Below are 15,490 nucleotides of genomic sequence, written 5' to 3'. Positions count from 1 at the left end.
GCACGGCCTTAAGAGGCAGACGTCAAAACAACCACGGTATGAGATTGGAAATAATGGGGAAGTTTGCGCGTGGCGTGGACTACGACGGAGAAGTGCCTTTTCCAAGGGCGAGATAGCGCACCTCGGCATCATTCAAGGACTTACTAACGTAGTAGATCGGTCTACGTACTCCGCTTTCATTCCTTATAAGGACTAAGCTCACCGCGTGAATAGCCACGGCCGGATAAGCGAATAAAACCTCGTCCACCTCGGGGCGAGATAAAATAGGTGGCCGAGAAAGATATTGCTTAAGGCATTGGAAAGCTAACTCGTAGTCCTCGGTCCATTGAAACCCTTTCCGCGTGAACAAGTTGAAAGAAAGGACGGCAGGTCGGTGGCCAGAAATAAATCTATTCAACGCAGCCACCATTCCGGTCAATTTGAATCTCTTTTGGGTTCCTAGGCGGTACAAATTCGAATAGCCTTAACTTGCCACAAGGTTTACCTCTGTGCCCTATGAGTAATCATATATCCCAAGAACTTTCAGGATCCCACGCCAAAAGAACACTTGGAGGCGTTAAGGCGCAACTTATACTTCCTTAGCATGCGGAAGGTGTCGGCCCGGATCTGTCATGTGTGATGGTCTTGCCTTACTCTTCACCACCATATCATCCACGTACACTTCGATGGTTTTCCCCGATTCTTGTTCAAACATTCGGGTCATCATTCTTTGATAAGTAGCCCCGGCGTTTTTTAATCAAATGGCATGACCTTATAATGATAGTTCCGGTTGGAGTAATGAAAGCGATCTTCTCTGATCCTCCAACGCCAAGGGAATTTGGTGGTAACCACGGAAGGCGTCCAAGAAACTCATCCGAGGGATGTCCAACGAGTAGCATCTACCGGTTGATCAATCCGTGGCATTGGGAACGAATCTTTAGGACAGGCCTTGTTCAGATCAGTAAAGTCCACACATACTCTCCAATTACCGCTCTTCTTTTTAACAACAACAGTATGAGCCAACCATTCAGGGTAGAAAACTTCTTTGATAGCCCCCGCCCTTTTGAGTTTAAGAACCTCTTCCTTCACAGCCTCAGAATGTTCTCGGGAAGATCGCCGAGGTGGCTGCCTCCTCGGAACAACGGCAGGATTGACGTTTAGACGATGACAAATAAAGTTCGGATCTACGCCTGGAGCCTCATAGGGGTCCCACGCAAAGACATCTAAATTATCCTTCAGAAATTTCAACAATTCTATCTTCTTTTGGGGTGGCAAAAGTATGCCAACTTGGAAGAACCTCTCTGGATCATCTATTATGACAAACTTCTCTAACTCCTCACAAATAGCCTCGTCTCCTGTCATCGCTCCGGGTGCCTCCGGAGCTGTTAATTGCTATGACTCGGATGGGCAAGGTTGATGACTCGATTTCCGGCCCGACGAAGCACCGCGGCCGATATGCATTGCCTAGCCACTTGCACGGCTGCCGAGGATTTCCTCGACATGCTCCCGAGGGAATTTCACTTTAACATGTAAGGTAGAGGAGACGGCTCCCGAGAGCGTGCGGCCATGGCTGGCGAGGATGGCTGTATATGGAGAGTACGCGTCAGCCACAATGAAATCCACCTCGGCCGTTTACGTGCCGGATTGGACGGGTAACGGATGTCCCTTCGGCACAACGGCCCCTCCCTTCGAAGCTTATAAGTGGGGAGTCGTAAGGGGTTAAATCTTCCAACTCCAATCTCAGCCCTTTAAATAGATCGGGGTACATGATATACGCACTTGGCCACGATCTATCATCACCCCTCTTCACATCGCCCAGTTCCCTATCACGAGGGTAACCACAAGAGCATCGTCATGGGGCTGGATAGTCCCTACTTTATCCTCCTAAGAGAAACCCAAGAACGGGTAAAGTACACTTTAATCTCTTCGGCCACACTACCTACATCCTCGGCTTTGCGGATGGGAAACCGCCATCACCTGGTGGGACTGAGCCGGTCCTACCGAGGTGCGGCGAAGATAACATTAATTGTGTTCCCAATCTTTGGCCGAGATGAGCCCCATTCCTCTGGTTGTTTGACCTGACTTAGTGACACCTGCGGTGGGGGTGACACAAATCTTCTTCAACTTTCCCTCAACGGACAGTACTCAGATGGTTCCCACAGTCAGGCATTTCTCGGTAGTGTGACCCACATCTGATGATGCGACAAAACGAGTTTTGATTTCTTCTCGCGGGGTCCCTGCCATGCTTGCGGGCCATCGAAGAAGGGCTCTTTACGAACTTTTTCTAATAGCGATGCCTTGGTTCCGGAAGATAGTATTTACGACTTCAGTGCTTCTTGAGGAACCGGATTGTCGAAGTAATCCTCCTCGGTTTGTTGTTGTGATATCTGTCAGGCCTGAAATCCGCTTCTCTCTGTGGGATAACCTTCTCCTTTCCTTTTCCCTGTTGCTGGTCTTCCTCTACCCTCTTGTATTCATCAATACGATCCATAAGACGGCGTACGTTACGGACGGGCTTTTTCGTCAAAGACTTTCTTAGGTCGTGATCAGTAGGGAGACCCACCTTAAAGGTATTAAGCGCCACCTCATCAAAGTCGCCATCTATTTCATTAAACATCTCCTAGTATCGGTCGGAGTATGCTTTCGGTGTCTCCCGCTTCCTTCATGGCCATGGATAGTAACGAGTCCAATGGCGGGGGACTCTCTGCTACACGTAATGAACCGCGAAGCAAATGCCACAGGTTAGCTCCCCGAATGAGCCTACGGATCGATTTGAGGCAGATTAAACCATCTCGCTAGCCACGGGTCCCAGTTTGGAGGGGAAGACTTTACACATCAAAGGCTCGTTGTGAGAGTGCACGCTTGCCATCCTTTGGTTGAAGTGACTCACGTGCTCACGGATCAGTCGGCCATTATAGATGGTAAACGTGGGTGGGTGAACCTCACAGGAAGCCTCCCCCTCGATCCTCGAGTGAAAACGGAGATTTAGAAGTTGGTGCAACGCCTACTCATGGTATCGTTGCCTAAGCCCCTAGAACGAAACTTCTTACGTACGCTTGTTGGTTGATCGTCCTCTTCACCGGAGGATGTTGCGGCGGGTGGGGGAACGTGACCTTGAGCGTAGACAACCCCCTATCTTTCTACGAGGAAGAACTAGACCGAGGACGGGAAACCTTACGTTTAGCACGGCGTAACTTCCTCTTCAAACGATTGATTTCCTTCTGCATGGATTTAGAACCCTGCATCGTGAGTAGTGCTACCTCCTCCATGAGTATGGCTAGCCCACAGGGTATTGTATGGACGCTTCCCTCACGATCCCTACGATGTTCAAGACGTTCAAAGTGATCTTCCGGTTGTGATCCTTGTGACTCTGCATGGTGAGAGCCTAAGCCTGCCATAATATCCCTACTTCTTCTAGACTAGATTTCCCACAGACGGCACCAATTGTAAGCGCACCGCACGATCCCGAAGAACGATTATGGGCTCGAGGCGTGAGCCTTAAACAATATGAATTTGTAGAGTGTGGGCTTGAAACCCAGGTTAGAAGCGTATGAGGATTAAATGACAAACTAAAGATTGCAAATGCTTGGAAACAACAAGGAGTATAGTCAATCAGCCTCCTCGGACATAAGCCACGAGTTGTTCTTATATTATCTCTCTCCTTGTTTCTTTTCTTTTTAGGTTACAAAAGTCCGTCCCCTCTTTCTGTCTTAAATTGCTCTTTATATATTACTCTTTTGAATGCTTTGTACACGTGTTGCCTCACGTCCCCCTTAGACTAGATATTTCTTTTCTCAGTGCCTTTAAATAGTAACCAGAAGTTTCTCTTCCTTGTTCGGTGTCAACTTCCCCATAAATGCGGCCAGGGTGGTAGGTGCAGGGTTTTTAATGTGGAGGTAGCAGCCTTTATCTTTGACATTTCTTCAACACTGGTGCTTCTGGGGCGTTCTAGGGTTCACCCCTTTTAACCATTGGCCTTAATTGTGTCATCCCCTAACCTTTACTATGAAATCCCAAGTTTTTCGGTGCTCATCCGAGGGTAAGTTCACCCTCGGCTGGATCCTCGGATCCTCGGCGTATGGGCCGACCCATAGTACTAACAACTTCTAAACCCAGGGTCAGGTCGGCCTTCCTTAACACGGCCCAAAAGGCCCACGTTCCCATCAGAATCTTTTTACTCCCCACATTAACAACATCTCGTTAGATTTATAACAAAATGGCATCTCTCTATATTAATGTGATAATAAAAGTGTTATTTTAGGGATACTTAGGTGGTGGGCTTAATAAATTTAAAGTATAGAGACCTCAAGTTTCATCCACCATAAGACCACACTATCAATCCATGAGCTTTTATATATATATATATATATAGAACAATTTATCTTATGATTGTCAAGAGTCTTATAACTTAATGGCATAAAAATTCTATCAAATATCTCATTGCTCGTTATTGTAATTATTGAATTATAAATAAATAAATAAATAAATCTTACAATTAGAAAAAATAAATGCATAATAGTATTTTTTATTTAATTTTTTATACTATTTAATAAAATTTAAATAAACCATAATTTCATATCAACTCAAACTATCAATTTAAAAAAAAAAAAACAATACTAGAATGCTATTATCAAGAGTAGATGTTATATGTTAAAACTCTAAATAAAAAAAAGAAGAAGTAAAATTCATCCTAAGTTTACATGTTCAATGAAAAATTAAATGGAAAGAATGCTTGTGTTTGTTCAGATATTTTGTTTTTTGAAATTTTTTTTGTTTATTTATTTTTTTCTGAAAGTATAATTAATTAATTATGATTAAGAAAATGGTAAGACTGAAAAAAAAAAAGGGCAAAGTATGCTTAAACTTTAAATAAATAAAAAAATCTAAACTCACACTAAACGATAATATTTGAAGCCTAAAATAGTAAAATGCAAGCGCCATGGAGTCTAAATTTTCTGTCCCATTTTTCCTGCTCCACTTTATATTCCACCAATAAAACTTTGTCACGTGTTCACCTAATTAATTAAATACTACTATTAATTAATAACGGTAGCATTAGTAAGTTAATAATAATAGTATTTAATTAATTAGGTAAACACATGAAAAGTTTTTATTGGTAGAGTATAGAGTAGAGCAAGAAAAGTGGGACAGAAGATTTGGACTCGCATGCAAGACACAACACCGGGCCTGACATATAAACCAGTGCTTTTGAGCCACGTGTTGGTTTCTTTGAATTGTGCTGTTCATTTCTAGCAACAAAAAAAAAACAGTCAGAATCCAATATCGTACCAGTTCTGTCGTTTAACATAGTACGACAAAGACTATTTGACTTTCAAACCAAACCGCTGAACCAGTATACTATTGTGTCCAGTGTCCACATGACAAGTCGACAAAACAGTAGCAATACTCAAGCTCATCCTCACCTACCCGTCACTTTATTTTCTCTCTCCTCTTTAATTCCACACTTGAGCTCTACTCACCCCTCCTTAATAGTAAAAAAGAAGAAGAAGAGAAATTCCCGAATAAAACCCCTCAAAAGTCAAAAGCTACTAATAAAATTTTGAATAGTTTTTAATCCAAAAACTTTATAATTCATGACAGTCAAAATTATCAATATTTAATTCCTCTCTTCTAAATATTGTTTTCATTCTTTTTTTTTTTTTTTATAAAAATTATCTCTCTACCAATATTGTTCTATCTATTGACAATTGAGTTGAAAATTTTTCTCCCAATAAAATAAATTGAATAATTAGTGATTTTAACATATAAAAATGTAGTAAATCGTCACATTTTATAAAGTTTAAGGTTTTAACATAATAATTGTTAAGAGTTCTGAAAGTCAATAACGTTACCTCTTCTTTTTATACGAGGGGAATCATAATTCAAGTCTAGTTAATTCTCATATTGTTGTAACTATTTGACTAGGAGATTAAATTCTATAAAAATGTGGTGTAAAATTCAAGTTTTATACCTTCAAATCCTAACATGACATATTACCATATTACATATTGAAAAACAGACACAACTACACCCAATCAATTATAATATCAATTTGAAATCCAAGTTAACTATGAGTTTATTATAATGTTATTATGTATGGTAGAATGTATTAATTTTTAAATAAAAAATTGATGTGACATTCTCTTATTAGGTAGTATAGATATGGATTTTACACCACATCCATCCTAAAAGAATAAAAAAATTTCCATACCTATCTACAAGTGACAAGTATGGAACAAACAACCTTAGATAAGGCCTAAAAGTGACAACTTTAATTTTTAATAACTAAAATCATTGGGTAAACTTCAAGGATTATACGTGTATATCTATTTTTTTCTTATATAAAAAGTTTCTAAAAATATTTTATTAAACCAACGCCTTAAGTCCATTCGTTAAGTTTTACTAAAAAAACAGTTCTCAATCCTAGGGTTTATTATTAAATTTGTTTTGAGTTTTTTTTTTTTTTTTTTTTAATGTTTTTGAGATAGTTTCAACGATCCTAAGATTAACGATGTCCAGTTCTTCTAATAGTTTTTTATCATTATATCAAGATACTAATAGGCGAGAATTGCATATCTAATCTCGAATCTCTTATTTTTAACTATAAGAGACTTTACGAGTTGATTTTGACCTAGAGTTTTAAGGAAACTTTCTCTACGAGGAAAACTAGTTTAGGAAGAATATTTTTTATTATTATTATTTAAACTAATATATATATATATATATATATGTATATATATAGAGACACACACAATACAATAGAGTGTTACTATCTCTTTTATATATATATATATATATATATATATATAGACACACACAATACAATAGAGTGGTACTCTCTCAGCAAAAAAAGAAAAAAAGAAAGGAAAAAGAGGAGTGGTAGTCGGACTTATCGCCGTTAATCCAGAGTTTCTGTTTAACCTCCATCGCATAAGACCACTTTACTAAGACTGTACTCTCTCTGTCTCTCACAACCTCGGAAACCCAAAAAAAAAAAAAAAAAAAACCCGACTTTTTGGGTTTTTACTTTCCCAGATATATATATAGTATTTTTTTTAGTATATATCTGAAATCATCGTTGATCAAAACTGTGTCTGTAATTCTGAGTGGTAATTGGCAATGGGGGACTATTATAGTAGCGACGAGGAACGCTACTATTACGACGACGATGATGATCAAGACGCTTCCGATGGCTTACCAGACCTTGAAACTGAGGTCTCACTGCCTTCTACTAAGTCTCCGTCCAGTGAGGTAAAACTAAAACTAAAGTGTAGCTTTGATTTTTGCGTCTCGGTTTTCACTAACAAAAGTTTTTTTTTTCTTTACTACCACTTTGTTTGGCTGCGGAACTGTAACGAGTTTTATGGCACAAATAATGAGAACCCAGAAAAAAAAATCCTTTTTTTTTTGGGGTGGACAAAACAATTATGAGAAATTTAAAGGAAAAAAAAAAGTTTTTTTTTGTTGTTGTGATTTCTAGAATTTTTGTTTGGGACAACTGTGTGATGTTGTGTTGTGGGCTGATAGAATTTGCTGGTTTTGAATAGTTTTGCTTTGTTTATGTTTTGATAAATATTTAGCAGTAATGCTCTTGTGAAGTTTCAGAAAATTGTTGGTTTTTGTTTGAGTGAACAGTATAAACAGTGAAAACAGTGTCAGTAATGTACTTTGCTAATTGTTGGTGAGTTTTCATCAACAATTTCTGTCAAAATCTAGCTCAATACTTGTTTTGATTTGTTTACGTTTTGATAATTATATGGTTGTTGTAATGCTGTTTGAGATTTTGGAGTCCAGATTTTTTTTGTTTTTATTGAAGTGAACAGTGAAAAACTGCCAGTAATCTGCTTTGATAATTCTTTGTGGTAAATTATTGTGAAGTCTTTAGTGAATTTTTCATCAACAATTTTTCTGTTAAAATCTAGCTCAATTCATTATGCTTTGAGATTCAAAGGGTATATTTTCTGGCAAAATTTATGGTTTTTAACCTGTGTGTGCAGGTAATCACAAAAGAATCCCTTTTGATTGCGCAGGTATAGTTACTGTGATTGTAATAGTAACAGTTTGTTACATTCTTTTTCTTATTTTAAGTATTTGTTTATGAATGATGCGCTTTAATGGAAATTGGTGGTATTGAATGGTGTAGAGAGGGGACTTGCGCAGGATAATGGATGTCCTTTCATTGAAGGAACACCATGCACGGACCCTACTCATTCATTATCGTTGGGATGTTGACAAGGTGATTGCGGTGTTTGTAGAGAAGGGGAAAGATAAATTGTATGCGGCAGCAGGTCTGACAGTTTTGGAACACGACAATCTATCATCTGAGCTTTCATCAACAGTTATGTGCCTTATTTGCATGGAGGAAGTATCTGCAAGTGACGTGACAACCATGGATTGTGGTCACCACTTTTGCAACCCTTGTGAGTACCATTTGGGTGATTTTGTTCATGTTCTAAATTTGACTGCACAAATATTAAATTTCTCTTTTCTTGGGGTTGGCCAAAACACTTTAAAATAATCTGTATCCCACTTGAATGCATAAACACAGGTAAAGAAGTTTATTTAGTTAATCATTCTGATCTTTTTGAAATTGAAGAATAATCGAACCTTTTTCCCTCGCCTCTAAATTGGTCCAAAATGGAACCAAATTGGTTTAAGATGGTCCACTTAACACTTTGAAATGTGATATCATGATCCACTTTTACATTCATTCAGTTTTTTCTGCTTAAGTAAAGATTCGTTGTTACTAACTTTTGTGATTATGCAAACAAGAACAACAAATCCAATGGCATTCTTAGAAAACAGATGGTGTGTCTTGCAACTCTTGTTGACTATGATAGGAACACTTCATTTTATTTGATTTTTCTTTCATGCCCTGACATTTCATATGAAATTCGAAAAAAAGAAAAGTATTATTGATGAATATAGCATGGATAAGCAAACTGATTTTTCTTGTTTGTCTGAACTATTATTTCTCCACTTGCCAATTGAAAGAAAAAGAAAGGGACTTACAAAACTGTTGGATGCCTAAATAAGGTTCTTACAGTTATCTGTTTGGATACTATTGTTTTATTTTATTACTTGGTAACAACCATGATGCCTCCCGTGGACTTAATATAGACAGTTGGATCAGTGGTTGGATTAAAATCGTGAAAGACGAGGTGGATTTTCTTGATCACAAATGAGGGGCTAGCATGTTACCTAATAAATTTTTAACTTACCTAAATATTTAGATACACTTCATTATTATTTTTCTTTATTGGCCAGTCATTTGTAATAATAATAATAATAATAATAATAATAATAATAAAAGACTATTGAAGGATCTAGCGGCTATTAGCAGAATATATGTTCTCATCTAACTGTGTCAGTACTTCTTCCTTTTGTTTTTTGTTTTATAAGTAAATAACTTCATTGAAAAAGAAAAGAGAACAATACAAAGAAAGAAGAAAAAACAAAGACAAAAAAAATTAAATACAAGGAAGAAGAGAGCTAAGGAATAAAGGAATAGAGTTACTAGATGTGAGTTTCCAAGCCCTATCCCAGTCAAACAGGGAACCAAAAAAGAGAGCAAGCAATTGGTCCTTAGATCTATCCAAATCCTCAAACGTCCGCCGATTGCGTTCCTCCAAATACACTACATCAAACACAGCGGAGCTAGGTTCCAAATGTAAGATGAATGCTTTCCCAACCAATTCCACCAACTTAAAAGAAAATCTTGCACCGTACAAGAGAGAACCCATGAAAAGAAGTTAAAAACCTACTTGCACTGCTATTGTCCTCAATGATTTTGTTAAAACATTATTGGAGCTATAAATGAGATCCTTTCTTGGGGTATGTTTCTTTTATTTTCTTAATAGGTAGTGACCATGATGGCACCATGGACTTGACATTGATGGTTTGCATAAGTATGGAGTAAAATGGAGAGATTAACATGGTGAACAATTTAGTAATTTTTGTTGACTTCTCTAATGGGTGGTTAATTTGAGTCTTGCATCCATGGTTGGAATCTTTGTTGTTATACAAGATGTTCCCCTCTTGTTATATTGTTTAGATATATAGCAATAGTGTGTCACTAATGTAACTCTGCTCCAATTGTTGGAAATATTGTGACAGTTGAGTTCCTTTGTGCCTAGGTTGGACAGAGCATTTTATTGTGAAGATAAATGACGGTCTGAGTAGGCGTATTAGATGCATGGCACACCAGTGCCATGCTATTTGTGATGAAGCAAAAATCAGAAGTCTAGTTAGTGCAAGGGATCCTAACCTGTCAGAGAAATTTGATCGTTTTCTATTGGAATCATATATTGAAGATAATAAACAGGTTAAGTGGTGCCCAAGTGTTCCCCACTGTGGAAATGCCATACGAATTAAGTATGATGAGTTATGTGAGGTTGAATGTACCTGTGGTCTACAATTTTGTTTTAGTTGCTTATCTGAAGCACACTCACCTTGCTCATGTCTAATGTGGGAACTCTGGACCAAGAAATGCCACGATGAATCAGAGACAGTTAATTGGATGACAGTCCACACAAAGCCATGCCCCAAATGTCACAAGCTGGTTGAGAAGAGTGGAGGATGCAACTTAGTATGCTGTATTTGTGGGCAAGCATTTTGGTGAGTTTTCTAATCTGCATGTCTTTATATTAGCTGTTTTTAGGCTTTATTCTTGGATTTTCTTCTTGGCAGGTAGAAAGCATAACTTACATCTATTTGGATGTAGATTTCACTTGATAGTTGTTTGTTTAATACATTTTTTCAGTCAATAATTAGTTTTTGACCTTTTCGTGGTTATTCATTTGTACTTCTGCTTGTCCTGTTTATTTAGCTTGCTGTTTCCTGAGGGCTGGTTGGAATATATGTTAAATTGTTGACTGGCTGGTAAGGTATTACATTTATCATTGAAGATTTTCTTCTTTTGGTGAATACATTTATATATTTATTTATTGGTAAATCACATACGTAAACATTGGATCTTGAACCCATGACCTCACCCTCCACCTACCCTTTATAAGGGGAGGAGGTGCCAGTTGAGCTATATCTCTCATTGGCTTGTTTTGGTAAATACGTTTTGGTACCAGTTTGCAATTAATGTCATGTGACTGTATCGGAAGAATCTATTCTCTAGAAACACCAGCTTTTGCTGTGATTTGATCATTTCTGAGCTGACGGAGCTGTTGGGAATGGATCCATAGTATTTTAAAATCTGTATGCACTGAAGCCCATCTGGAGTTTGATTTTAAGACAATCAAAAAGCATACAGGGAAAATCCTTGTTTATGATAGGTTGGAAAATGCTATGGCGAGTTGCACTTAACAATGTCACTGACTGATTAGGCCACATGTCTCCAGCCGGGATCATCAATTGCACATGCTGTAGCCCATGTATGTGTCTAAATCAATCAGCGCATGATGCCAATAGTCCCAAGCAGGTCTCATTTTTAATGTAAAGTTATTTGCATGTTGAATGCTGTAAGTGTCTGTGGTTACTTTGTCGATAATACACGGTTATTAAGTTGAAGGGGATTTGAGATATTGTAAACTAGATATTGCGCTATGTTGTTTAAACAGATTGTGGTCTCATATATTTCCTGGAAGGATATTCATATATTTGTGTTTGTTCTGTATTCAACTCAAAATGTCATAATTGATTTTAAAGGGGTAAAGATTTACAAATATCACAATGTTGATAACTAGAACGAAGAAGAGTTAGTGTGGTTTTAAGGTGCTTAACGGGGTGGAGGAGAGTGGATGTCTATGACTATGAATAGAAACGGTAGGAAGAGATTTTACATATTATCTCTTAATTGAACTTTTAAGTAGCTTTTGATAAAGATAGAATAGCAATATGAATTCTCTATACTTGACCCTTAGTAGTTATAACATTGAGTCCTAAGAGAACAACAATATAACACAAGTTTGTATGAAACATGAGTCTTGGATGTCATTTAAAGCTAAAATTGTTTTCAAAGACAATGTGTTAATTGTGTACAATAGGTCATCTATTTTCTAGTGAACTCTATTTTCCTGTTAGAACTTAGGGGTGTTCTTTTTACTTTTGTCAGTCTTTTTAAAAATTTTAATCATTTTATAAGTAATTTTATTCAGTCAGTCTTTTCTGCATAAATGGATTGTCAAATATGAGAGCAAATGATATTTGATCATGTCTACTGCCAGAGTAAGATCCTCTAGAGCTCTAAGGGTAACTCCACCACTGATTTCTTAATATTATTTCCGTTCATTATGATATGAGTGGATTGGATTTTGCCATGACTTCAATAATTTAAATAAATATCAAAATAGTACTAGTCAATATTTGTTTAAATGTAGATTGATATGTGCAATCTGATTCACTGATATCACAATGGATGGATATGATTTTAGGAATTATATGGTTGAGTTACCCTAAGAACTCTAATGGATCCTAAATCTCTACAACCTAGGTGGTACTTGTAAAAACTTATAGCCTATTGCAAGCTAGTAGTTTTTTTTTTGGCTTCAACTTATTGTGCGCAATCTTAGGAATCTTGGATTAATGGTAATATTCTGGGGCAGACACATTGCATGTTTTCTTACTTATGTGGATGACCAACTTCTTCACTTAGGGGCTCTTTTGGATGTGTCCTTTAATTGATTTCATTTAATTATGCTACAATAACTTTATTTAATGTTAATCTATTTTTCCTGTAGCTTTTCTGGAACGACTTTTTTCCATGTTTAGATTTCATCAGTTTTAGGATCTTGAGAGATGAAATGTTCTAAAAACATATCATATTTTCGTATCACTGCAAATTATTCTAGGTTTTTCATTTTTGTCTGCCTTGTATTTGCAACTCTGTAGGGGGTGAATTGCATCTGCAATATAATAACAAAAACAAATGGACCAACTTCATTTCCATTGGACTTGTAAATAATTTTTATTCATACTTGAAGTTCAATTGGCCTCGCTCTAAAATCTTTATCATTTTCTTCCCCTTTCTTTTGGGCTTAATAAATGCCATGAACATGAATTTGGCAGAATAGACATATGTTGCCAAACTATCTAGTGTATGGGGATAATGAATTGATGTTAATACCTTCCATGTCCTTCGGGCTGCAGTTAGGGCTGTCCACAGTTTGGATTGGGTTTGGGGTCAACCAGTCACCTGACCTGATCAAGTAGGGTGACTGGATCTCTGACCTACAGTCGACCAAATGGTCGGTTGAAACTAGATCTTTTGGGTCTTAGGTTGGGTGGGTCGAAGTTGTTGGTTTTGCAACAACAACATTTCAAGTTGAGAGAGAGAGAGAGAGAGGTGAATCAAACAAAAATCATACCTTGCGAATTGCAGAAGATTTGAACTCATCTAGTTTGCTTTCAAGAACTCAAAGCTATTATGATCAGAGGGGGCTTCAAGAGAGTGGGGTTTGAGCAAGACTAGACCCATGATGGCGAGTGCAATGATGACTGTGAGTCAGCGCCGGAGGCAGTGACGGTAGTAGGATGAACTTGGTGATGGCAATAGTAAGACGGAGGCTAGGGTTAGGGATTTGAGAGAGAGAGAGAGAGAGAGAGAGAGTGCCAAAAAAAAAATGTAATTTGTTTTTTTAAAAAAAAAATTATGTCTGGTTGGGTCAGTCTCGACAAGTCAGAAATCATGGGACCCAAACTCAAACTGAAAACATTTATAATTTATTATTATTGTTATTATACTTAAAGACCCACTACTCAACTGCCTGGACATTTGGAGCTGTCTGGGTAGTCCTGTCAATCACGTGGCTTGGGTTTGGCGGGTGTATGGACAGCCCTAGCTGCAGTTCTGATTTCCCATTGGTGCCTTCTCTCTCTCTCTCTCTCTCTCTCTCAATAATAACCTGACAACTTGTCAACTGTGAAAACTATTGTGCCTGTTGCATTACTCATGAAATATATGTAATTAAATCAATTAATAGTAGTTTTTTTTTTTGTTGCTATGTAGTTGGCTTTGTGGTGGCCCAACTGGTAGGGAACACACGTGGACCAGCATCAGCGGTCACAGTTGTGGGCAATACAAAGAAGACCAGGAGAAGAAAACTGAGCGTGCAAAGAGGGACCTACTCCGATACATTCACTTCCACAACTCATTCAAAGCTCATACAGATTCTTTTCAGCGTGAAGCTGAGTTGAAGGAAACCATACAAGAAAAGATATCAATTCTGGAAGACAACCAATCAACATTTAAAGATTTCAGTTGGGTAACAAATGGACTCTGCAGACTTTTCAGATCTAGGCGGGTTCTTTCATATTCATACCCATTTGCATATTACATGTTCGGTGATGACTTGTTCAAACATGAAATGACAAAAAAAGAAAAAGAAATAAAACAGAACTTGTTTGAGGAACAGCAGCAGCAGCTTCATGCAAATGTTGAGAAGCTTTCATTGTTCATAGGCGAGCCTTTTGATAAATATCCAGAGAATAAAGTTGAGGAGCTAAGAATGAAGGTCATTAATCTTTCTGTAATGATTGATGGAATCTGCAGAAAATTGTAAGTTTACTTTAGACCTTGAATTCTTCTGTTGAATGATCCTAAAAACTGTAAGTTTGTTCATATCTCTTTTGTTTGTGTTCTCTATTTGCAGGTATGAATGCATTGAGAATGATTTGCTGGGTTCCATCCAGCATGCTCATCACAGTATTGCTCCTTACATGTCAATGGGCGTGGAGAAAGCATCAGAACTTTCTATTTGTTGGGAAAATGAGGCCTGAATGCAATGGATGTCAATTCTCTCTCATGGTAACAATTTTTATTTATTTATAATATATATCACAACCTATGTGATAATCTCATCTATGTTATAATTTATTCTTTATTAACATTTTTCTTTCAATTATAGTTTTACTGGAGGAGGATTGGAAGATATAAATAAGACGAAAATGCTTTTCCAAAGCTATTGACACATACATATGTAGGAAGAACAATGGTATCTCAATAATAACCTTCATCTGGCTTTGATAGTTCGAATTCAGACGCTCTTCTGAGAAGCATGCTAGAAAATTAACTCTTGGTAACTTTCTCATTGATCTCAGCTCGCCTGTGCTCATGTTACTGATAGGAGGTAATTTCTTATGGGGCCTATATATCTGCATCTGTAACTTTTAACTGATCCATTTTTATTACTTTGGATGACCTGTTTCCATGAGAATCAGTGTTCTCTTCACTCTGAGTTATAATTTTTAACCTCATTGTCTATCTTTTACAGTTTTTTGAATTATCTTTATCAATGTACATATCCTATAAAGTGGCTCATAAGCAGGAAGATGTGTATACTTCTTGTTCAAAAATTTATAAATAGGGCTACACGTCATATCTTATATACATATAGGGCTACACATCATATTTATGAAGAACTTTACGTCTTGGCAATATATTGTGCTGATATATAATGTTTGTATTGCTTCTAGACCTGGTTTTGGCAAATTTGGTCGGGACCAAATCTTGTTGACCGGATTTTTTTTTTGTTTTTTGGATGAGTGAGTTTTGGCTCAAGGA

At 37.3% G+C, this 15,490-nt stretch overlaps 1 protein-coding gene across 1 annotated transcript; it reads left to right on the top strand.

The window, feature by feature from the left end:
• The first annotated feature begins 6,805 nt into the window (after positions 1 to 6,805).
• On the top strand, positions 6,806 to 15,310 carry LOC142622877 (putative E3 ubiquitin-protein ligase ARI1). Its single transcript, XM_075796437.1, has 7 exons — positions 6,806 to 7,230; positions 7,977 to 8,009; positions 8,123 to 8,399; positions 10,116 to 10,596; positions 13,937 to 14,485; positions 14,580 to 14,734; positions 14,835 to 15,310. Exons 1-6 carry the CDS (start codon positions 7,099 to 7,101, stop codon positions 14,704 to 14,706), a joined length of 1,599 nt encoding a protein of 532 aa, XP_075652552.1. The 5' UTR covers positions 6,806 to 7,098; the 3' UTR covers positions 14,707 to 14,734; positions 14,835 to 15,310.
• The last annotated feature ends 180 nt before the right edge of the window (positions 15,311 to 15,490 follow it).

This window comes from Castanea sativa, chromosome 1, assembly GCF_040712315.1.
Source record: "Castanea sativa cultivar Marrone di Chiusa Pesio chromosome 1, ASM4071231v1".
NCBI classification, from domain to species: Eukaryota; Viridiplantae; Streptophyta; class Magnoliopsida; order Fagales; family Fagaceae; genus Castanea; species Castanea sativa.
The sequence above is the reverse complement of the archived record's forward strand: the minus strand, read 5'-3'. Positions and strand labels throughout refer to the sequence as shown.